Source organism: Rhinichthys klamathensis, unplaced genomic scaffold (assembly GCF_029890125.1).
Source record: "Rhinichthys klamathensis goyatoka isolate OS25496 unplaced genomic scaffold, OSU_Roscu_1.1 h1tg000090l_1, whole genome shotgun sequence".
Taxonomy (NCBI): Eukaryota; Metazoa; Chordata; class Actinopteri; order Cypriniformes; family Leuciscidae; genus Rhinichthys; species Rhinichthys klamathensis.
Genome location: NW_026606629.1, coordinates 301,320 through 325,326, shown reverse-complemented (window position 1 = coordinate 325,326; position 24,007 = coordinate 301,320). Strand labels below are relative to the sequence as shown.

Genomic DNA, 24,007 nt, shown 5'->3' with positions numbered 1-24,007 from the left:
AGCAAATAGAGCTATTAGAACCACAGAGCTACATTCTTTGCACTTTTTTGTTCTCTTGTCTTGATGAAATGGTTTATTAGGAAATGCCAATTCAAAGCACAACTCTTGTGAGATGCAAGTGGAATGATGGTAGGTGCGGGTTCTGGAACTCAGAGGTGCCAAGAGGAAGTGTGTGTGAGGGTACGCTGACAGTTCTTTAGCGAGATCCTCTGATCTTCAAAGTGTGACAGGTTTTGAGCTCAACAAGATGGAGGGAGGGTTTGAGTGCAGGTATCCGTGACAACCACCAATCAGAGGTCCCCTGTGGCCTTTCAGTGGGAATTAATTCCCAATGCAGAATTAACTTAGAAGGTCACTGCCGCATATTCATGACCTTCCTCTTGGTATACAAGTAACGGGTCCCCTGTAATCTTTCTTTCACAGATTATGGAGGAATACTAATGTAATCATAACTCCAAATCATTTCACAAATTAAGAACAAGTCACTCCCACTACGCTGATCCATCTCTACTGTTCATTATCCCAAGCTTAAAGGGTCACTCCACCCATTTCAACATTAATCTTTATTGAAAGTGGGTTATATATGTAGTCGAAATGTAAAAGAAATTTTGAATTTGGTGCCCTCTTGACCGAGAAAAGACAGAAAATAACTTTGGGGCGCATTTGTATGTAAGACAACAACTCCCACAATGCAGCTCCGCAAGCCACAGCTCCGCAAGCCACTCCCACTAATCCAGAACAGCGCAAACATCAGAGAAATTCCGTCTACAAGAAGGCTAGCTGCCAAATGAGTTTGAAATTCATTTCACAAAAAATGTCTAGTTAGTTGGCTGTGGCGAGCAGGACGAGGGCGAGGGACGTGAGAGGACGACGCGAGTGATAATGAATGACACCTGTGCAGCGGTCTCATATCTCTCACGGAGGAGCGGAAGCACAAAAGGAACAGGCCTGATTTTATGTTTTGTTTCAGTTGTGTGTGGCCAGCTGGCTTATACTTTTGTTTTGTATTTGTTTATTTTACTATTAAAACGTTTAAATGTTCGCCGGTTCCAGCCTCCTTCTTCCCACAACAGCGAACCCCGTTACATTGGCAAACTCATTAGTGAATTACTCGTTTGTATTTCTTTCTATATGGTGAATTATTGCATGATACCTGCATGTTCAGTCAGGCGAAACTAGGATGGTTCACATCACAACACAAACGTCCGTGTGGTCGTCTGATTCAGAGATTTCGTCCAGGAGAAATTGCGATCGTTGAAATTCTCTGCAGCAGACGGACTCTATCTGTGTCCGTAGCGCACAGCGAGAGCACACGCACCAGCAGCCCGCCTCAGCTCGACCCAGTCCGGGCTCCTCGTCCGCGACAGGCAGCCGCCTCCTGGTCCTCCATCAGCCTCAGCTGCTCTTCACTATATTGCGGCTCGTAAAGATAGCCACGAAGAGCGGATTCGAGCAGCAGAATTTCAAAATCCTCTACTTCCATATCATGTTTAGTTTCTTCCGTCATTGTCGTAACTTCCTATCTCCACAGCGCTTGTTAGCTTAGCTTATAAACAAGATGGCTGATATTGCTTTCAGTATCTACAAGTGAAGTCCCACCCACTGATCTGTGATAGCTCTGTTAGCGCATTAGGCACAACCCCCTATGGGCGGGTTTGAAAGGGTGGGAATTTGTGCTTGTAGTCTATACAGAAATCCCCCCTTTTTACACTTCCTCCTACAATGACGTCAAATGACGATTTTTGCGTCATTGTAGGAGGAAGTGAAAAAGGTAAATAGTAGATTTCTCTCGTCTCAGGGGAAAATGAAAGAATGTTGCACGACCATTCAATAGTATGACTGGTTGTCTAACAATGGACCTCTTAATGCAAATGGGTGGAGTGACCCTTTAACATTTTGCTGTGGATGAACAGATTAAATCTGAATGAGGAGTCTCATTTCAACACTTGCCTAACCTGCTTTAACAGTTCTCCACTGAACCTGCCTGGAATTCACATGCATTCACTCACACACAATGGAAAGGAAGCAGGTAAAATGTAACACTGTTTTCATGAAAGCTGAATGGTAGCCTACTCCAATTTCATTGGCTGTCACAGGGAAAATGCATTGCGTTTAACAACTTCAGTAGCTATTAAACCTCTCTGCGTCTCTACCCCCCGCAGCAAAGGAGGCATTATCGATTCCCTGCTTCCCGTTGTTCAGAGCTCATTAACAAAATAACAAAATGTTATTCAGAACTCATTAAATCTTGGTAATCACATATGGGATAAACAAAAGCATAGACGGGGATAAGCATGCTCTAATGTTTTGCATGGTCAGTGCAGTGTGGATGGATTTCAAAATTCTCTTTCCAAACTTTCCAGGTTACATTCTCAACCAGAACCCATGAATTCTTTTCTCCATCTGCAGCACATGAAAATGGAAACGCTAGGTTCAATTTCTAGGCTCTGGCCTAGAAATTGGGATGCACTGGAGCTAGAAATCCATTAATCCTCCACACCTGTAGTGTCTTACCAAAATCTAGGTCCTGAGACAGCCCATGGGAGAACTGATGGATAACTTGCACTTGTGAAAAAAATATTGGGCAGTTATGGAAAATATGATTCTACACATAACAGATCTAAAAAAAAAAAAAAAAAAAAAAAAAACAAGAGAACACAAAATATAAAAAGCATTTCTGAATATTTCCAAATATAAAGTACAATACATTAATGTTTACTTTGAGGTCTAAACTGTATAGTGTATTGAGGATTTTGGTAATGGACAGCAGGGGGGCTCCTGACTTCCAGTGTCAGCCCCAAGGGCCACGCTGACTTGAACATGAGATACATTTTTAAACAGTGACAATTTTCAATTATTTGCATGGATCCTATCTTAACAAACCATAACAAATCATCAAAAATTTAAGGCAAGTGATTGTTAGATGCTTCACTTACTCTCGGTGTTGTGATACATATGATATCAGGCCGGCCCCGCACATTGATTTTAGATCAAAGTACCTCAACAATAAATTAAATCATTTTTATAAAGCATAGCACACGCAATCAAAGGCACTCCACTGGTTCAGTTGCTTCCTAAATCCCAGTGTTTGTTTTGTGTTGTTGGCTTGTGCACAACTCGCTGCAAAAAAACGACAGTCCCAAGAGTCTTCCTTAGTGCCTTGAGATAAGAGATTGAGCGTTAAAGGCATGAAGCTCCAGGGGCGTATGGGGGAAGTAGGGCATGGCAACTGTGAGGGTGTTTCATACACGTCATCTCCTACTGAAGGAATACAAGCTCTAGACCTGCACAAGCTCTTCAGAATGACATTTAGATCCAAACAACACCACTGGCTAATGAGCAGAGCCTTAAATCTGACTGGTCTCCTTTGCTACTAACTAAGGAGATTTAGTCATGAAAATGCCTGTTGTCAAATTCAACACTGAACCAAAACAAGGGAAAGCAAGCCTTTCAATTCTTGACAGATTTCGCTGATTTGGCATGTGCTATGGACATGTAAACTTGGGTTCAGGAGATTTCTGTTTTCTCACTACTTGAGTAGATATTCTACTTGCCTAAATAAAAAATAGCTTCCTGAGGGTGTTGCCAAGATGGCTGCAGAATGAACCAACTTGCCCTAAAGGGACTTTACTAGTTCGGCAGGACTGTGAACTGGTGAAATGCTTCACTGAACTGTGAGACGTCTTACCAAGAGTATCCTTCAGGTTCTTCACGAGTGAGGTTTTCTTCAGACTGTTCTTTCGCTCCACGTAATTAGAGGGGACGTAGCCGGTGCGGTTGGATGCGTTGCGGACTCTCCACCAGGTCTTGGAATCATCCAGCAACCACAGGCGCTCGTTCTTCCGGATGTCTAGTTCCTGGTCTTGCTGAGCCGTGTAGTCCCACTTGGCTATAACAATCACCTCCTCTGTCATCTTTCATCGAGTCCCACTACCAAAAGAGAGAAAGAGAAAGAAATCAATTATTATAGAAGAGCTAACTCCATTACCTGACCAATTATTACAATCATTAAATGCCAAGGAAAATGTACAGATAAGATTGGAAACCCTTACAAAGGTCTGGACAATATCTTTGCCGTAAGACAGTAAGTCAAGCCCTCTATGACAAATGCATGACTCAGACAAGAGACAGACATGATTACATATGCTCTATTTAACACATCTGAATCGGCAGGTGAGCTCACACTCCCTCCACCCAACCAATATACCAGAGCGAGGGAGAGAAGACATGACAAACCGGAGGAGTCAAGAAACAAAAGGGAGTTTCTAGGATACAGTAACACTTTAGTTTAACAGGTTAAAGATGACACAAATAGTAAGTCATTTACACTTTCATTTCTCTGAAAAGTGTAAACACTGGCTCTGTGGTGCTATCAAAACATTTCTCTGTTCATTTGATAATCCCAGCCAGAGTTTCCCATACAATGATGTAACTCACTGTCAACCATAGTATAATTAATTGTTGGATAAATTAACTAGCTAGTCACTACTGTTTCTTGAAATTGTAGTAACTTCGAACCATCTGTTCAAACCATGTTTACTTCTTTCATTATCTTGACAAACTAATTCACGTAAAATGAAATGTATATTGTCCCTATATTTTTATTCTGTAAATGACCTTGTTTATATTCTATTATCTTTAACTCTGGGTTTTACATGTGATTATTAGTACATTCAATACAAATATCTATAAGGCTAATCTTTGTCTCACTATGTCCTGTCCGAAAGGCTAAAAAAAAAAAAAAAAGATAGATTGTCCCAAATTATACACTATGCAATATGCGACAGTGCATTTGAAGTACACTTTTTCTTTTTGGAATTTTTTAGGGTAAACGCACTTCTCGCACTATTCATAATAATACAAAATGGCATAGAATAGTGGACAAGTACATGAATTGGGACACATAGATTGTACTAAATATTTGTCCACATGTCATCCTAACAAGAAACTACTTCTAACTACAGGTCAAGAACTGCAGTTCCAACCACCCAACATTGCGATGCTGTTTGCAAATATCAGTTGTAACTATGACTTAAAAAAAACCCCACAGAATTGTTGAACTATGATGCTAATGACATAACTTGCGACCATAGTTGGCTAACAATGCTTTTGACAGCTCGATACACCAATAGAAGCTAGCAAAAAGGGTAAACTTGTTTGAAAACATTATTTTTGTAATTCCATTTGTTGACACAAGTCAGTGGCAAAAAAATTATACACGTCACATCATGTTTAGATGCAAATTGTTGATAAATCTTGAAAGACTGATTGACAATATTAGGATCAGCAAATTATAACCATGCATGCTTGGATATTTGCCTCCCTTAGACTAACAAAGCACAATTTCTTCTTTGGTAATTTTTTTGTGTATATAATTATTCATTTGATTCCAACACTAACACACATATGCATTATATCACATTATGGCATTATATCGGACAGCCTGTTCTGTTCTGTCTTGACCATTAAAAACCTATATTGGTTCACCGCTAAAAATTATATTCATCCTTGTTACATTAAACAGTGAGACCGGATATATATATATATATATATATATAAATATAGCTGACAACAGCACAAGCCTAAAAAAACAAAGCAAACAATGAATCTTAAGACTTATAAAGAGAGTGTGAGTAATAAAATGCAAGTGATAAAGGGAAAGCGATATAGGCAGAAAAGTGTTTTCGCTCAGGTTCGCAAAGTCGCGAAGGTTAAGCCACTTAATCCATGCCATTGGTCTCATTAAATAAAGAGCTAAACCTTCAAACAGAAAAGCCATTAAAAATGACTGAGACTGTCAAAGGCTGAGCAGAAGTTTTCAAAATACATGGAGTGTTCTTGTTCCTCTGAGCAAAATGACAGAAATGATAGTAGGCAATTGCTAAACCCATAAATGAATAAGTAGGCGGGTTTATTGGCATGGCCAATTTTAAACGGATTGCCTGAGACGTGAGAGAGGGTTGCCGAAGGATTAAATATGCACTGAATAGTAATGGACTGATTAAGTATTGATGGTGTTTCAGGCAAGCGCACTTAAAGCTCTGTGCTCCTGCTGAGAGAGGCTTCAGGCACGGGTACTAAGTCAGATGCACAGCCATTAGAAGGAAAGGGCAGACCTAGTGAGCCTGAGAGTGTATGCGCATGTGGGTGTGTATGTGTGAGCAACAGCTTTCATTTCACGCTTTGCCTACAACGCTCAAGTGATGCAGATCCCATATGCAAAGCTTTCAGGTTTCTGAATGCTGTTGTGAGTCTATTTCTATAGTCTAGCAACGTTTTTCTCCCGGTATATACAGGGTCTTCATGATAGCAATAAGACCCTAGGCTATAGAATAAACAGACCTTCCCTTAAAATAAATATTGGCTGTAGTGTGTGTCAGCACAGGACTTCAGGTCCTGCATGATCTCCATGCAACTGTCCTCGGAAGGTCGCTACAGTATTTAATTCGCTTTGACAAAGTGAAGTTGTAGCTCAGCCTCAGGCAGCACACCAGCTGAACGCCCACAGAACGTCCACTGACCGCCTGATGCATATTGCACATAAAACTGGCAAATACTGCACAATTGTTCAAACTGCAAGTAAAAACAAGACAAACTGTGGTTCAGATGGTCTCTTCTGATCTAAACGGGAGGTTATTGGCCAGAACAAGCTGCAATGTGGGCCAGACCTTATGCTCAAGTCTGGCTACACAAGACTAATTTGACCCATGAATTATGGGCTTAAAACTAAAATGCAAATACACACACCACAGTTTTGAGAGTTACTTCACAAGCATTTCACCTTTTCATTTGATACAAACTATCGTCATATACATACAGAAACTCAAAGGTCTTCACTACAACTCGTCAAAATAAAAATGTAGGTTTGACTTGAAGAAATTGTGACAGAAATACTATTGTATAGTAGAATGCACTTGTCAAAGTAATAATAATAATCAAATTATTAAATTGTTAATGTTTTATGCCTTCATTTGATTACCACCGTTTTTGATGATAATCTGTATCAAATCATAAATCCAGAAGAAAAACAACAACAAAATTCGGAAAAAATAAAAAATTTCATAGGGTTATTGTAAAAATAAAAAATAAAAAAATTCATACATTCTTAAATTGTTAATGTTTTGTGATTACAATTAATTGGACATGTTTTTAATTACTACCATTTATTTTAAACATTAACACGGATTCCAGAAAAATTTTAATTGAGAAAAAAAAAACCTGATTTAGTTTATAAAAATTAGGCCCTATTTTACCTTTGTTTTATTTCTTTAATGAGGCGGCAATTCTAATATTAACACCCATCGCACCGCAGCATATAACTCAAGAGATGCCTGCCGCACACAATTACACCACATAAAGGATTTCATTACCTCTGGTGAGAAGAGTATCTATCCACGCTAGGCTATATTTCATAAATGCAAATATGGCAGCTCAAAGGCAGAGCTCGTTTTCTCTAAAAGTGGTCGTTAAATGACAGTTCAATTAGGAAAGAGGCTGGCCAAGACAGCGCAGCAGCTGGATAGAAATGTCCCCATGCTTTAAATCAGCCATTCCACTCTGCTGGCTGCAAGCTTCAGGTTCAGAAGGTTACCAGAAGTGTGTGACCTCACTCGCCACAGGGAACAAGGAGCTGCTAAACGGGACTCTCTATCCGGCATACAGAGGGGAGGACTGGAGATAAAGGCGGGAAGAGCAGGCCAAAGCTTGTCACGAACACTGTCAAAGAATGCAGACAGGTAAAAGAGGGAAAGATGGAATTGACATGGCAATAGGGATGGATCAATACAAAAATTAGTATCTATTTTACAAAAATAACTGGAAATAAAAAAAAATTATTAGTACAGTTAAAAAAAAGTATTCTGATACAAAATATGTAAAAAAAGCATTTAAAATTAGATATTAACTTCTTAATTCTGCAATCGTATTATAGCATTTTCAAAAATAAAGACATTTTGGAAAATATAAATACATGAAAATAAAAAGATGAGTAAAAAGGAAGTAATTACTGTAACCACCAGTGTCAACCAACCACTCATTCTAGTAAATCTGTGCAGAGGGAATCATATTCAGCCATATTCAAATAAAGACGCTGATGATGATCATTTAAAAAATGGCAATACATCGGCAAAGGCAATATATTGGTTGACCACTAATCATAATTTTAAATGCATAATGCATTCAGTAACTCTTTAGGGAGAAAAAAATATACAAAATTATATGTAAGGGATGGGCCAGAATGGTAACCTAATCAGCTAGTAATTGACTTAGTAAGTCAATTACTACAATTTTTGGTGGTGGTGCAATGTAAATTTGAGGTTCTCTCATCAGGGGGCCTCAGCAAACGATGACTTAAAATTATATTTAAAAAAGTAATAATTAAAATGTATTTAAAATGCTAAACACACACACACGCATAAATAAAAGGCAAATTTATTAATGAATGCATCAACATTTTCATTCGGTGCTGTCATAATTACAATAGACATCTTTGAATATTATGTTGGCCTTCAAGTTAAAAGGCTGAGAACCTCTGATTTAATGCGAGACACTTATAAAAAATGATTAAGATATGTAACTTCTCATAGAGTGTGCAGCTATTGTACAGTCTTCTTAAATAATCTCAACTAAAGCACTGCTGCTACAGACATATACAGTACAAATTCATCTGAAATCTCAAATCCGTAAGAAACACTTCTGATCAGAGTCATGTGGACAGACTCATTATTATAATTATTATACAGGGCTGACTGATTTTGTTAAACATCTCATCTGAATTTGACAGAGACACAGATTAAGTTATTCATGTGTTAAAAAAAAATATTTAAGGGTTCACAAAACCCTTTTTACAACTTTATGCGTAAAATGCCAGCTATGCCGAACAGTACCACATTATCATCCATGTCAGATACCAGCATTTGCAATAGTTTTATCACCAACATGACAAAACAATACTAAAAATGCGCAAGAATAAATGGCATTGCATGCAGAATATTCTGGTGCGGTGAGAACAGATATCAGAAAAAAACTTTCACATTTCCACATGTTTTGTCAACCATCTGCTGAGATAAAATCAACAACAACATTTGAAAAAAAGTTTGTTTGTAGAAAAAGAAATGTGTGACAGATTTATGGATACCAGCTTCTGATATAATCGCACATCTACTAAACACTGCATTTCTATCATCACTTGTTGTTTCTACGAATCAGGACAGAATCATGGTCGTTGTGTCGGAGGACGCTGTTAAAGGTTGCCCGTCCATCTCTTTCCCCTCTGTCCTCTTCGGTCTCTGTCCCGGCAGCGAGGTGATAGATGACACTCATTTGGCTAATCGGAGCCCCGCCCCCTGTAATATCCACACAGCTTAGCCCACCTCCTTCATAATCAAGGCTGTTAAGAAGAGCGATGGCTCTGCCGCGGGAAAGCAGATCAATTCTCAAGGCTTGGCGTTCACTCAGATGCCGGAAAGCTGCTTGGTAATGATCAATCTTTCCCGACTCAATGTCAGCTTACGCTCACTTACACATACGCATGGGAGAAGCCTTTTAACCAAAAAGAGCCAATTAGCCGGGTTATAAACATTTCTCACCACAAGGAGAAAATCACTCATACTCAACTTCAGATCTTACGTCCGGCAGCCATGATGTCTTAGTGTACAATGTTTGTGAAGACGAGAAGAGAAGGAAGCCACTCTCTGACCTTGAATTGATCTATACTCAGCCAAGATGAGTTCCCATAGTCCAGAAGCACTTAGCCCTCTGAGCCCTGCTCTCGAGGGAGAAAAAGCATTTAATACGACTAATACATCCTCTAGGCAAACGTCCAGCTAACATTCGCTTAACCCAATTAAACATCTCTCACACGCAAAGCAGATGTCAAATATCTGGCTAAAATATATTCACTGCTTTTTTTTATTTTTATAAAGCTTCCTTAAAGGTGTTTTTGCAGCAATGCCATTGAAGGACCATTTTGGGTTCCGAAAAGAACCTTTTTAGATATTGGGATGAAGCTCTAAATGTGCTGTTCTTCTTAGTTGGTAATACATATGTGTTGAAACAGCCAATAATAAAGTGTGACATTCTGTACTTTTGCCTCATATTCATTTGTTAATAATATTTACAGATTTCTTGACACCACAGCAAACAGATCAATTTTGTATTTAATATCCCAATACTTATGGAGGGCACTCTGTCTGTGTGTGTGTGTTCGATTAGTCACCAGAGAAGCTGCAATAATCTCTATGTACAATCACAATGCATAATTTGTAGGGTTTTATTGTGCTGAAATCATGCTTTTTGTATTCTATACAAATAAATGAAAGTCAAAGTCAAGTCATTCTCTCCAATGTCTCAATTGTTTGTACTAGAAAGCGATAAGATGACAAAAAATGGTGAACAAATGGAAAACGTTGCTTCAGTATCCTGGGGAGAAAAGAAATAAATAAATAAAGAATAAGATCAAGGAGAAAGAGAGCACAAGAGAAATCAAGAAAGAGGACGTTACAGATGTACCCTTACTTTCCCAAAATCCAGCTGGCCTGGCTTTCCCCCTCAAGTGGGAATTTTGAGTGGGATTTAAAGAAAGGGTTCTGTCCGGCTGAATCAGCACTCTATAGAGACTCTCTCGAGCTTTATACACAGCACAAAAACACTGGCAAAAGGGGAAAAGAGGGAGCACTCTCAAAGAGAGAGATGACAAAAAGAAGGCCCATAAGATTCTTCAGTGCAGAGGTTAAGAATGAATCTACCAATCATCTATTTTATGCTTTCCTGGCCTCTTTTGGATTCCTGTCATGTCTGTAGCAACTGCCACATTCGTCTCCCTCCAGCAAACATCTCTAGCACCAACACAGACACATTCAGAACCATCCAAACAGGCTCAAGAATAAGCTAATGTTGTGGAGTGTGCAGAAGGGGACCGAGTAAATTTGTCCCGGTATGAAAGCGGTAGAGAAATCAGGTCAGGACCTTTAAAAGGCAGATACATGGGTTTTCCCATTGCTGGTGTTAATGATTAGTCTGAACCAGCAGTAAACTCAACACACCTCTACCAGGGAATGAACTTTCACACACACCTACCGACCGGGTGATCTCAAAAACACAAGACATTACATCATACAACAGTGAGAAATGGACGAGCAGCTTAAAATAGAAAGTGGTAAGACGGAATCAAGTTTGACAGCGACATGGCGAGACCAGTTTAAACCAGTTATTTGTGAAAATGAGAGACTAGGAAGATGATGAAACGGCAGTAGACTGTCAACAGCAGTTAGGATGACTAAACTTGTGATATTTTACATTATGGACAAAGCAACTACTTAAATCTGTATTCAAAATAAAGGTGAACATGTCTAATATTTGTGATATTTACAGTAAAAAGCATTTTTTTTAAAGCATTACAGTAAAAAGCATATTTTTAAAACAGTTAGTTATAATCATGGATGCTCATTGATTGATGCAGTGTTCCAATCCTGCTAAGATACACATTTAAAATTGACCAGATTTACAGTGTATGTCCCTAAACACCATCTACAATAATGCATTTCTATATCTTTTAGCAGAAGTTAATACATTTGCATAATAAAACGCCAATTTGTACTCTTCATGTCGCTCATCAAAACTAGTTTGGGACAAAGCACATATGTACATCACAACACCAGTAATAACAGTTTTTTAAGCAGATCCTACAAAAACATACAAATTCATTGGAATGTGCCATGAGATTATGTATTATCATCAGCAAATTAAAGTTAAAATCCAATTTATTGCTATTGATCTAAAATTTTAATTGGAGTACCACTAATAACAGACTCACCAGTTCTGTTATGTTAAATATGTCACATTCATTGTTTCGGCTAATATCCAAAGCAAATAAAAAGCAACCTAAAGTCCAAACTCCATTACAGTGGGCTGTGCTTGCGGTGACGCACGCTGTAATGTCTCTGATGGGGTTAGCGGTTACTCTTCTTCAGTAAGCAATAAAAAGAAAATTAATGACTGTTTGACTGCTTGGTGACATCATAAAAGCTTTCACGCAAAAGCATATGGCTAATGGTGAACAGATTTCCACTGAGGTCCCACTCTCCTTACAAACATTTGATCACAAGAGAAAAAATATATATTTCAGTGACTTATTAAACCACATTACTACGCAAAACCTTAGAAAAAAATACAGCACATGACTTTCAGCATGTCCCAAGGTGATGTGATTGTATGCTACACTTCATGTATAGCTTACACTATAGCAACGTTGTTTGTCTCACAACCGAATCGGGAAGGTTTCTGTCATCGCTTTGGATAATGAGGAGGATCTGAATTAAGACTGAGTGCAGTGAAAAAGCATTGTTTGTCTTTGATGTCATTCCTCTACTTTGTTTTCCACAAATGAATTCGGCATTGTTCAGCAAACAATCTTTCCATTGTTTAACATGCATCTCAGACCTCAGAGTAATAATCTAAAGAACCCGCTGATCCTGAAACGACCCCTGAACCCTGACCCTATAGCCTAAAGAAAAAACCCACACAAATATTCACCAGTCATAAGAAAATCTTGACTTTCATTTGAATACTTTTGAAGTTCTAAAAACCATCAAAGATCATCTAATATATTCAAAATCTATGAATAAATATTCTGCATTCTAGGGATGTGCAAAATGACATATTTTTAATATCAACAAGCTGGTGGGTTGTCTGAATGATTACTCGACTACTAGGACATGAAGTGGTGGTTCTTCTTAACTGGTTTGGCAGTGGGACCCACATTTTCCGTGGTCATTAATACACAACCCACATTTTTAGGAATCTAAAATCAATCAAATTGATTGAGACACACACAAATACCATCCCACTTCAGTTAACATTCACATAAATTGTAAGAATATCACTAACACTGATGAATAAACAGTAATATACGGTTAGCAAGTTGGTATGAGTCACCACAGTCATCAAAAATATTACAAACAACACAAAGTGAAAAATGTTAAGGGATTAAGGTTATGGAAACTAGTTACCGTGGTAAATAAAACACAGAATGCACCAAATAATGACACGACAACATCTCGTCTGACCACAGATAGTGAATTAGGCAACAAGGTTTTCTCAGGCACTTTACTTTAAGTACGTCTGACAGAAGAGTCAACTGCTTTCACGCATGTCTTTCAAAATAAAAGTCTCGCATCAGAAAAACATTTAAAAAAAGGAAGGAACAGGATGTCTCGACACACGTTTTTTTAAACGTCAAACTAGAGCCGTACGATTAATCTTTAAAAGATCGCGATCTCGATTCAAACACCCACATGATCTCATTCCTAAATGACAACGATTCAGCCATGTCTATTAAACCTTTGACAAAATCACATTCACAGGTTACAAATATTCAAATGATCACAGAAGTACTGGGATAAAAGTTTATACTTTGGATAGAAAGTGATATCTATGGAAGGAAGCGATTGTATTGATTACATTATTATGCCACCAGTGACTGTTAAAAATGTATTTGTCATTGAATCATGCATTCAAGAGAATCGTTCAGAAAGCTGATTCATCCAGTAATGAAACAAGCAGTATTTATGAGTGAGTCATAGAATCACTCATTCAACCCGATTTTTATTTATTTTTTGGTCAGAACCCCTAGTAAATTACATGTTATTTTGTTGTTTGATCAGAATCGTGATCTCTATTTGAAACAAAAAAAAAACAATTGTGATTCTCAGTTTAACCAAAATCGTGCAGCTCTACGTCAAACAATTTATAACTTGCCAAGGCATTTAAAATATGCAAGATATGTCAAAAAAACAAAAAACAATGCTAATTAAGCCCACATCTCTAGAAAAATCTAAAACTAATCAACCTCACAAATCGACTAGTCAATTTTTGGATCACATGTTGACCATCTTGATAATAAAACATATAAAGGCTCCACATCTCACAGAGAAGCCACTTTCAAACCAAGCAGTTTTTGGTTGGTCAACACGGCAAATTAGCGTGACAATCTTGAGGTGAACCCATAGCAAAATCTGTTTGGGAAAATCTTTCGCCCTCACGTGAGATTCCAGATCGCGTTAATTCATTGAAATGGCTGGATTTTGTCAGTACAAATTCACCGAAAAACGGTAAATGTGACCACAGATTAAGATCACAATTAAACATCAGACACTTGTTTCCTGGAATACACAACACTACCATTCCTTACGCCACACAGGAATGTGGGTAACCTCCATGTATGTCATAGGTCTGACAGCTCTCACGCTCATCTCAGGACAGATTACCGTGCAACACAGATCTCCTTTCCCGTGCTAAGCATTCTCACTCAGCCTTTTCCTTTCTTTCTCCTCTCCTTCGTAAGAGTATGGGCCATTGTTTGCAGGTTTCTATGGTTGCAGTGGCCAAACCCTCTCTGTAGCGAGGGACAGACAGGCGGACGGGTGTCTGGAGCTGAACAGAGAGAGGGGACTGAAGCCCAGACAAACTGAAACAAAAGGGTTTGCCATGCCCAGCACACAGAGATGCACTGAACAGGTGGTCCTGAATGGCAAATCGCATCGTTTGGATTCCTTTTCCAAAATCCTTGCTCGCTCTCTAAAAATCAGGAAAACTGTTAATCATTTATTTTCTTATCAGTGCTTTTAGGGGCTGGGCGCTATAAGTATATATAATGGTATGAGTATTTTAAAATGACAGTTATGGCAGGATATATCACAGTATAGTTCATTTTGCTGGACATTCAATGGAAAACATATACTACCATTCAAAACTAGTTTGTTATCATCAGTAAGATTATTTGAATGTTTATGCTCACCAGGGCTGCATTTATTTGACCAAGAGTACATTAAAACAGCAATATTGTGAAATATTATTACAATTTAAAATAACACTTTCCGGTTTTATTTTTAAAATGTAATTCTTTTACAGTAATTGCACAGCTTATTTTTCACTATCATTATTCCAGTCTTCAGTGTCACATGATCCCTCCAGAAATCCTATGATCTAATATGCTGATTTTGTACATTTCTTACCATTTATATCAATGGTGATGCTTAATATTTTTGTGGAAACCGTGACCCTTTTTTCCAAGTTTTTTCAATAAATAGAAAGTTCAAAAGAACAGCATTTATTTGAAATACAAATCTTTTGTAACATTTTAAAATGTCCATTAGAGCCCGACCGATATGGATTTTTGGGGGCCGATGCCGATACCGATAAAAAAAAGCCAGATACCGATATTATTTATGTGTATATTATAATACAGTAGCAATATTATGTATGTGTATTATAGTACAGTACCAGTCAAAAGTTTGGACACACTTTCCTATTGGTGTGTACAAACTTTTGATGGGTACTGTATATAGAATACACAGTATAAACAGAATAAATATATAAACGTTTTGCAATGATCACTCAAATGTGGTGATCAAACACTTGTGTGACAAAGATATGTAATAGAGACAGGGTGAATGATAGAATGATTTTTAGCTGTAACCAAACTAGTTTGCATTGCATGTTATATTATATTATAAATACTGTTGCAAGTCTTCACTAACGACTTTGTCTTTTGATTTAGTCACGTTATATAAAACATAACTTGTATCAATAAATATATCAAAAGTGTCACTGACAAAACCTTATTAAAACGTTTTTAATTACATAGGCCTATGTACAGTACTTTTATACTATTTTTAAATAAGTAGTAAGCAAAATGTACTAAACGTGAAACATAGTGTTATAATTATATAAATTATTGCTTGTGTACCGTAGCGTTATAGGCAGAATGAGCTTCAACACTGTCTACACCGGACGCGGCCGTTATTGCTCGCGTCGCAACAGCTGTTTACTCTAGACGCGAAAAAACGCCCGTTACAAAGCAGAATGGGGCATCAGTTTACTGTCGGAGATATGACGCTCGCGCAACGCATTTTAATCAATGTTTCATCAACCAATTGCCTGGATTTAATAAATAAGAAGTAAATATAGCAGACAATAGATAATCTCGACACGGAGGCGCCGGCGCGTGAACTGCAACTCGTCTCATAAATGAACCGAAACTCAGCATATAGACCTGAGAAATATATCTATATTGAAATGTCTAGTTTTAAACAGAACAATTCAAAAAGAAAGACAGACTGCTCTCTGCTTATGTAATCCGTATGAAATGTGCATTTCTCTCTGGCGTGTTCACTGAAGATCGCGAGTCAGCGTCGTCAACTTTGCAGCGACACTGACTGAAAACACTTGTTTATTAATAAACAATTAAAATGTCTCCTTGCTATATTTGATGTATTCACAATCATTACTTTTGCCAGTTCTTTGTGACAGCTTTTATGTGCTTTATTGGCATCGCCACCCTTACATGAATCACCGCACCCGCATTTTAAAAAAAATATTCATTTATCGGCCATTATAAATGCCGATACTGATAGTTAGGAAAATGCCTAATATCGGCCGATAATATCGGCCCGCCGATATATCGGTCGGGCTCTAATGTCCATATTAAATGTCCATTATAAAATGTCCATACTTTTGAACTATAGTGTATAGGATATCATATACCATGCTTTAAAACAAGATAACAAGATGACACTCACTTTCCCTTATTCAACTTCTTTTGTCTCTTGGTTTTGCTCTTCTGAGATTCCTACACTTTCTTCAAAACAACTCATAATTCCCTCTCATGCTGCTTGTTTGCTCCTCAGAATGAGGTTATTTATTTTATTTTATTTTCCTGTTTGTGAGCTCAACAATATTCCCACTGCATGCACTAACATACCGGAAAGAAGAGATACACAGAGAACAAAAGCTTTGAAGTGTTACCCACTTATGATGTCTGTCTTCTCCCTATAGAAACGATGTTGTATGGTTTATTCACAGAAAATTTCACAGAGAGGTCAAAGCCCACATTTGTGGGAACACTTGCTCTATGGCATGTTATCTCTTTCAGCTCTATTGGGGTCACATATCACACACAACAGGCAGGATATTGTCTAGGGTCGACAAGCCCATCCTGTTCAACAACCCAGCGCTGACATGCATTGCAAGTGATTCCTTATCCGTTACAATTAAACACTGCATAGTTCAGAAAACAGTCCACAAATGCAACTGCGACTTCAACCGATCTAGAAAACCAACTGCGCTCAAGCTACATTAAACATGCTTTCAGTAGAGCATTTGACATGTATTGCAAAATCAGCTCAGAGATTCTTCCCTCCCGGTGGTGTTTATTTCCTCAGTAGTTTAAAGTCGCTAATCAAATCATCCCGATGCATCGCCCTAGGGTGTTTTCCATGTGTGTCTGAATGGAATCCATCAGTCTGAGTACAACTGTTGCCTTAGACAAAGACGAGGTTGAACGCAGACATTCCTTAAGGTTTAAGAAACAACGTGCTGCCATTTAAAAAAAAAATACATACAAAGCTAAGGGCGCCTACACACTAGTTCACACTTCATCAAAGAATGCTGAGAATCCATTGATTTCAAAGGGGATGGTGTTAAAATGACAATGAGAAAGAACAAAAGTTTGCGCCCAAACGCCGAGGAAATTTTTGGGGTCATGACATCGAATTTGCCGTGATCTTTTGACATATAAGAGGTATTTGTACATCTTGCAAGTTTCATATCTTTAAAACGTCACCCTCATTATAAACAAAACATTTATTTAATCCAGATCCAAAAAATGGCTCATTTTGATATTGCGGAATCTGTGATGTCACACACACAGGCAAATACATTTGCATATGACTGCCTCCAGTGCAAGACTTCAACAAATTGATATACATCATCGCACAATAGGCCCCGCCCACTGTCATTCAGTCGTTTAACGGCTGACATTGGCCTACACTGGATGTGAGCGTCGCTTAGCGGCGAAAGCAAAATAGAGCTCATTAAAATATCTGACGCTGTCTACACCGGATACATTATACAGGTGCACGTTCATTTTCTGACGTACTCCACGCACTTGAGTCTGTCCACAACAGGACAAATGGAAGGTACTCTTTGTATTTATGTTGGTTTTACATTAAATTAAAGGCACACTGTGGAACTTTTCAACCTTTATAATATATTACCAAAACCCATTGAGATGGTACATCGACTTACAATAGGTGGAATGACACGTCTGCCGTAGCCTGAAGGTGTCTGTATCGCTTTTCCTAGCACTATGTAACTTCGGGTTTCGGGTAGGAACCCGAGCACAAAAAGAACTACAAAATGCAACCGCTTTACGGCATACGTCACTTCCCCCACCACCCACAACTTCCTCAGATTCTGACGTGACTGAGTGCTCAACTCCCGTTTGATTGCCGTCTGTATGTTTTCGTCATGGCCGAACCAACAGCTACAAGGAAGAAGGCAAAGGTTTTGTCAGAGGACACTAAAAAAAGAAAAAGGCATAGTGACAAATGAAAAGCCAGGATGAGGATCACCATTGGTCCAGCGTTCGCTCGCTGGCGTGAGCTACAGGAGGAGGAGGGGTGCCCGACCGATGCTGACGCTTGCCTGCACACAAATGCCGTTTCCAAGGTGACCCAGATAAATCATATAAGTAGTGTAGTATTTTCTGGTATTCCGGCCACAGCCGATGGTGTTATGAGTGTAATAAAATGCCCACAGCCCATTGTTCATTTCTACACACAAACACAGCCCGCCACAGTGCAGGGCTCGCACAAATAAAGTCGACTCATGTCAAAAGTACATTAAATGTAGTGAACGTGCCCACGACTCAGTGCCCACAAACACTACACACAACATGTCCCACGGTTTCTGTAAAACGAAACCAACACACATAAGTTACAGTCAGCTCAGGCCGACGGTGTTTTTAGTGCAGTAAATGTGCCCGCCGTCCCGCGCCCACATTCACTCACAGACATGTTAGCACTAAGCCCCACGGGGCTCGCGACGCTCGCTCTCTCTCAGCAGACTGCTATAAGGGAATCGAGCGCGGCAAGGCTGCCCGCCTCAAACACTGCAAGCACACACAATCTAAAGACACGGGAGGCTGTCCGATTGACTGTTTGTTGACTTTTGCGACAGTGCTGCGGAGCTTGTGGCCTCTAGGGACGCTAGACGTGAAAGTTACAGGTCGAGCGCCACTAGTGGCCAAAAGTTCCGCGGTGTGCCTTTAAAAAATGTGGTGAAACCAAGGAAAAAATTAAAAAACGTACACCATAATCATTGTTTTCAAAAATGTATTTAAATATATCCAATGTATTTTTTATTTTATTTTTTTTACAAATATTACAAACTATTAATTCATAAATACTAGGCTATACCAAACGTTTCTGAGAGGTCACACCACATGACATTTTACTATTTAAATTAACCTAGCCTTTTCAAATTATCTGGTATTTTAAGGGGGACCTTGACACAGTTAAGAGGGTCTGCAGAAGTCTTCTCAGTTACAATTTTTACTTTTTATTCTACATATTGGTCCCTACATAAATATCAAAATAAATTGTAATTCAAAAATGTAAAACAGTCGACAGACAAAATCAAAAGTGCATTATAGGTGTTGAAGTTGTTAGCATAAGAGAACGCCACATCCCTTTTCTCTCTTTTCTCCAACCACGTAGCACCAATTTAAACATTTTTTTACAGCGTTTCTACTGCATAGACAACCAAGTTTTATTAAAAAAAATGAGTAATGAGTAGCCTTTAAGCATAAATTGATGAATTGGATATAGGTCACTTGTGCTTTAAAAAAATCCAGTTTGCCGTTTTCCCGCCCTTCCACATCAAAACAAATCAAATCTTATACATCCTTTATCAGTAAAATACTCCATATGAGTTTTTTCTAATGTGTAACAATAACATGCAAGACTTGGGTTGATGGATTAATTCAGAGAATAAACACATCCTTCAGCAGTTACAGTCAGGGAGGTCTTCCGTTCACCGTAGGCCTGCAGTAAATCAGATCATACCAAACTGAAGTGCTGCAAATCTTCATGATACAATCTCCAAGTATTCCTGCTGTGATCAAAAGAATATACGGGGAACCAAGCACGCCAGCAATGCCCTGCAGCAACGCATACATAATAAACAGACAGGTTGAACAGCACACGTTAAAAACCTACATTAACTCACCCACAGTGTCATCATAAAACAGGTACGGACAAAAATACAAAAGCCCCTTCAGCAAAGAGAGTCATTTGCAGAAAGGGTAGGATGTCACAGGTTGCTGGTGTCTCATTACCTGCTCATCTCCCTTGTGCGAGGGTTTGACCTTGCCTCTGCTACAGGGCAAACCTCTGACAAGCGCTCTTCGTGACTTCCACAGCGCCAGAGGCAATCCGAGGCTAACCAGCGTTCGCTAACCCGCGTGGCTCTCAGCTACAGTTACACTGAGCACAAATGCAGTGCTACAGAAGGGCTTCAGCACCTGTCAAAACAAACATGCCCGGCACACATGTCCGCTGAGTCAAACCAGAAGAGATCTCAGTCAAGCCGCACAATGAATTCTTTTACGAGACATCCAAGCCTGCCCACAAAATTAGCCCACTTTACCCCTCACAGACGCTCGGCTTGGCTCTACCTGTTCATGGTGTTTTGCGTACAAGCAATTATGATAAGGTACTGTATATTGTAAGATCTGAATTGGAGCGGAATTGATTCACAGATTAATTGTTGGGCTTTTTCAAATGATTCTGCAATCGATTCAACAACTTTACATTAAATGAAAGTCAATGGGTGCTGTCAAGCACCATTAAAGTATCATAAAAGTGGTTCTTATGAGTTATGACATTTTAGTTTGGAACAACAAGAACCGGAAAAAATCATGACAGAATTTCAATTTCTGGATGAACTATTAATTTAAACTTAAAAAAACATATATGTCACACTAAAGCACATTTTTTACACACAAAAAAGACTATTATAAATCATTGAGAATTATTCTGAAAATATGGCTACTGGTTGATCTTACTACATTTAGCCATTTTGAGATTATCAGTATTGGCCAATAACTACAAAAGAAGCCATTTGTGTTATTTTAGTGCTTTAATTTTAATTTTAGTTAACATTTTAAACATTTTGTTGAGAGAGAGAGAGAGAGAGAGAGAGAGAGAGAGAGAGAGAGAGAGAGAGAGAGAGAGAGAGAGAGAGAGAGAGAGAGAACATTGTGAGTAAATGATATGTATCATATTCATTATGAGTGAATTATATATCAGCATTAAATCAGTTACCATGTTATCTACACATCAATATAAGTGTCGGCCATTAGAAATCCTATAATGGTCGGCCATTAATCAATTTCATGAAACAAACTCAAATCAAATCATGAGGTGCCTGAAATTCCTACCCCTAATATGTGATGTAATAAGCACCAGAAATGGGCTGTCATTTGTGCTCATTGGAGTGTTTTTCTCTGAAGGTTTAGAAATCACCAATCCCAGATTTCCCTCACAACGAAACCACCAATCCCAGATTTCCCTCACAACCTTTAGCCCTAGGCTGCAATAATCTCGGGATTACAGGTACAAGTTCCAAAATAAGACATCTAAAGACACAAATGAGATGCTAATGAATCCAACCACATGGCAGCCCTAACTAGACTGGCCTGAAAATATACTTCAGGCTCTCCGTGAGTGTGTGTGTGTGTCATCCAGCTGCTTCCACTGGGACAACTAGTGACTCACTCTGTGCCCCAGCGGCGATGTATCCACTGCATACTTACATACAGCTCTCACGGATGTTCCCACACACACACGCTAAAACAAACATGTATCTCTACAGCTCTAAATCAGAACAGACACGCATCTTCCCACACACACACACACACACACAGTAAAAAGCCAGTGGTCTATTATACGTAAATGAGTACATAAAATAGGATACCTGCAGTCCAAAGCCGAAGCATGAACAAACATCCGAAGCGGCACATGCCTACAGATCCCGTCTGGTTTCTCTGTGTGTGTATGATACGAGCGGGGAGATGGCAACTAAACAGACAGCCGTGATCAAACATGGGACTTCAAATCGAACACAAGATTACGAGCACACGCTCTGGGGGTGGAGAGGAATGAGAGCCCGCAGCTGTGAGAGCCGGAGAAGAATTCATTCACGAAGATTGAAGGCATATCTCTCTCCGACTGAGGTAATGAAAAAGGGCTTGTGAACATGAGTCTTCTGGCTGGGAGAAAGGGGCTTGTCAGGAATGAGAGAGGAGAGGATGTTTTCCGGAGCCTGGCGTGATCATGGCGGTGCTGTAATAGGCCTACAGCCATAAATCTCAATCTATATCTAACAGCAGCGCTACACACTCACACACACACACACAGCTACATCTATATTACATTGTGACTCTTGGGGAAGCAGCAAGACATGGGCAAATCGAATCCCTGCAATCCACTGATTAGAGACATTTTAAAAAGAAGGAAATGGACCACTTGTTTTAAAATGATAGAGAGAAATCACAACACTTGATTAAAAATGACTGTAAAGTCCACTGGTGGAATGTTACAAAAGATAATAAAACTTTCTTTTGAAAAACGATAATGGTTTCCACAAAAATATTAAGCAGCACAACCGTTTTCAACATATATACAATAATAATAAATGTTTCTTGAGCACCAAAATCAGAATATTAGGGCTGTGACACACCGGCGATGTGACGATCGGCTGCCGAATCTGTGTCAGGGCCGTCGGTTAGAGAGATCACTCTGGGGTGTGTTTCCCGCACAACGACGTAACTCACTGCTTGCATCGATGCATCGTTGAAGAAATTAAGTAGTCACGACTGTTTTCCCGAAACCATAGTCGCAAATCGTTCAACCACGTTGGTTAATGATGCCACGCAGGTGGTGGAGTAATAACTCCTTCAAATGAATCTGTTTGAGATCGAATTAATGCTAGATGTTTTGCTATAAAATACGGATATGGCATCTGAGGACTATTTCTCATTTTTCACAGTTATTTTGCTTTATTTCCAGATCAATCATAGGCTCGTTCTTAGTAGAGCACGTTCGCACATGCGCACTCTTTAAAAACTACGCTTTAAATCTCTTGACAAACTTAACGACTTAAATAACATTTGTATGTGTTCTAAATATAAGATATAGATTGTAATGAATGTCAGCTTGCTTATTTGGCTCAAGATAAGGATTAATTGAGTCCACATGCCATGCAAACAAGAAACTATTCTTCTAACCGCAGGTCGAGATCTGTCGTTCCAACCACTCAACTTTGCGATGCTGTTTGCGAATGTTCGTTAGAACTATGTTTTCGGGAAACACAGACTCGTTGAACTGCTGATAACGACGGAACTTGCGACCATAGTTGGCTAACGATGCTTTTGGGAAACGCACCCCTGATTGGCTGTTCAGTTTAGCAAATGAGTAAGGTGAACGGGAATAAAAGTGAAAGTGATGAAAGTGAGCAAAGATGTCATCTTCTTACCTGTGCATTCCACTGTGTGAATATTTTCACGACATGAACCGTCTGGATTCCGGAATGAAGAAAGTGATCAACTTGATTGGTACTGAAAATGGAAAGCAAATACGGCTTTGTATATCTGCAGTCCTAGTTTCGGTTGACCTTTTTGAATGACGAATTAAAACCTGCTAATAAACGCAGTTACTACCGCCCACCCTTCTGAAAACCTATTAAGCTCAAGAGTAAATAAAGCTTAACTAGAATACTAGAGGCGCTGAGAAAGCCCATTCATATCGCCAACTTCCACGATAAAGCAGTGAGGCGTGAGCTTTCCAATGACTCACATGTGGTGTACCGCAGCTGCTCTGTTTGGCCTCTGCCCAATTAAACCCCTGTGTGATATGATCAGTGGTACCATAAACCCCCTTGAACTGGTGCGTTTGGCTCTCTCTTCATCTTCGCTCCATATGCAGGTCTCTCAAGGCACGGTACTGACAGCAGTACATATCTGCTCACTTCATTCCATCACAGTCCCTCTGAGACGTCCATATGGAGGGTCTCTCGCAGTCTTCCTCTCTTCCTCATTACTCCATGTACAGCACACCCCGGTTGGAGCGTGTCGGGCATAATCCCTGGATCAGACACGTGGGTATTT

General features: G+C 39.2%; 1 protein-coding gene across 2 annotated transcripts in view; it reads right to left on the bottom strand.

Moving 5' to 3' along the window:
* The window catches only part of nck2a (NCK adaptor protein 2a), a 65,979-nt gene that overhangs the window by 10,869 nt on the left and 31,103 nt on the right, over nt 1-24,007 (bottom strand). For both annotated transcript variants that reach the window (XM_056251780.1, XM_056251781.1), the window contains exon 2: nt 3,689-3,930. In XM_056251780.1, coding sequence (XP_056107755.1) covers nt 3,689-3,914 — 226 coding nt within the window. In that variant the 5' untranslated portion in view covers nt 3,915-3,930. The remainder of the gene's footprint in view (nt 1-3,688; nt 3,931-24,007) is intronic.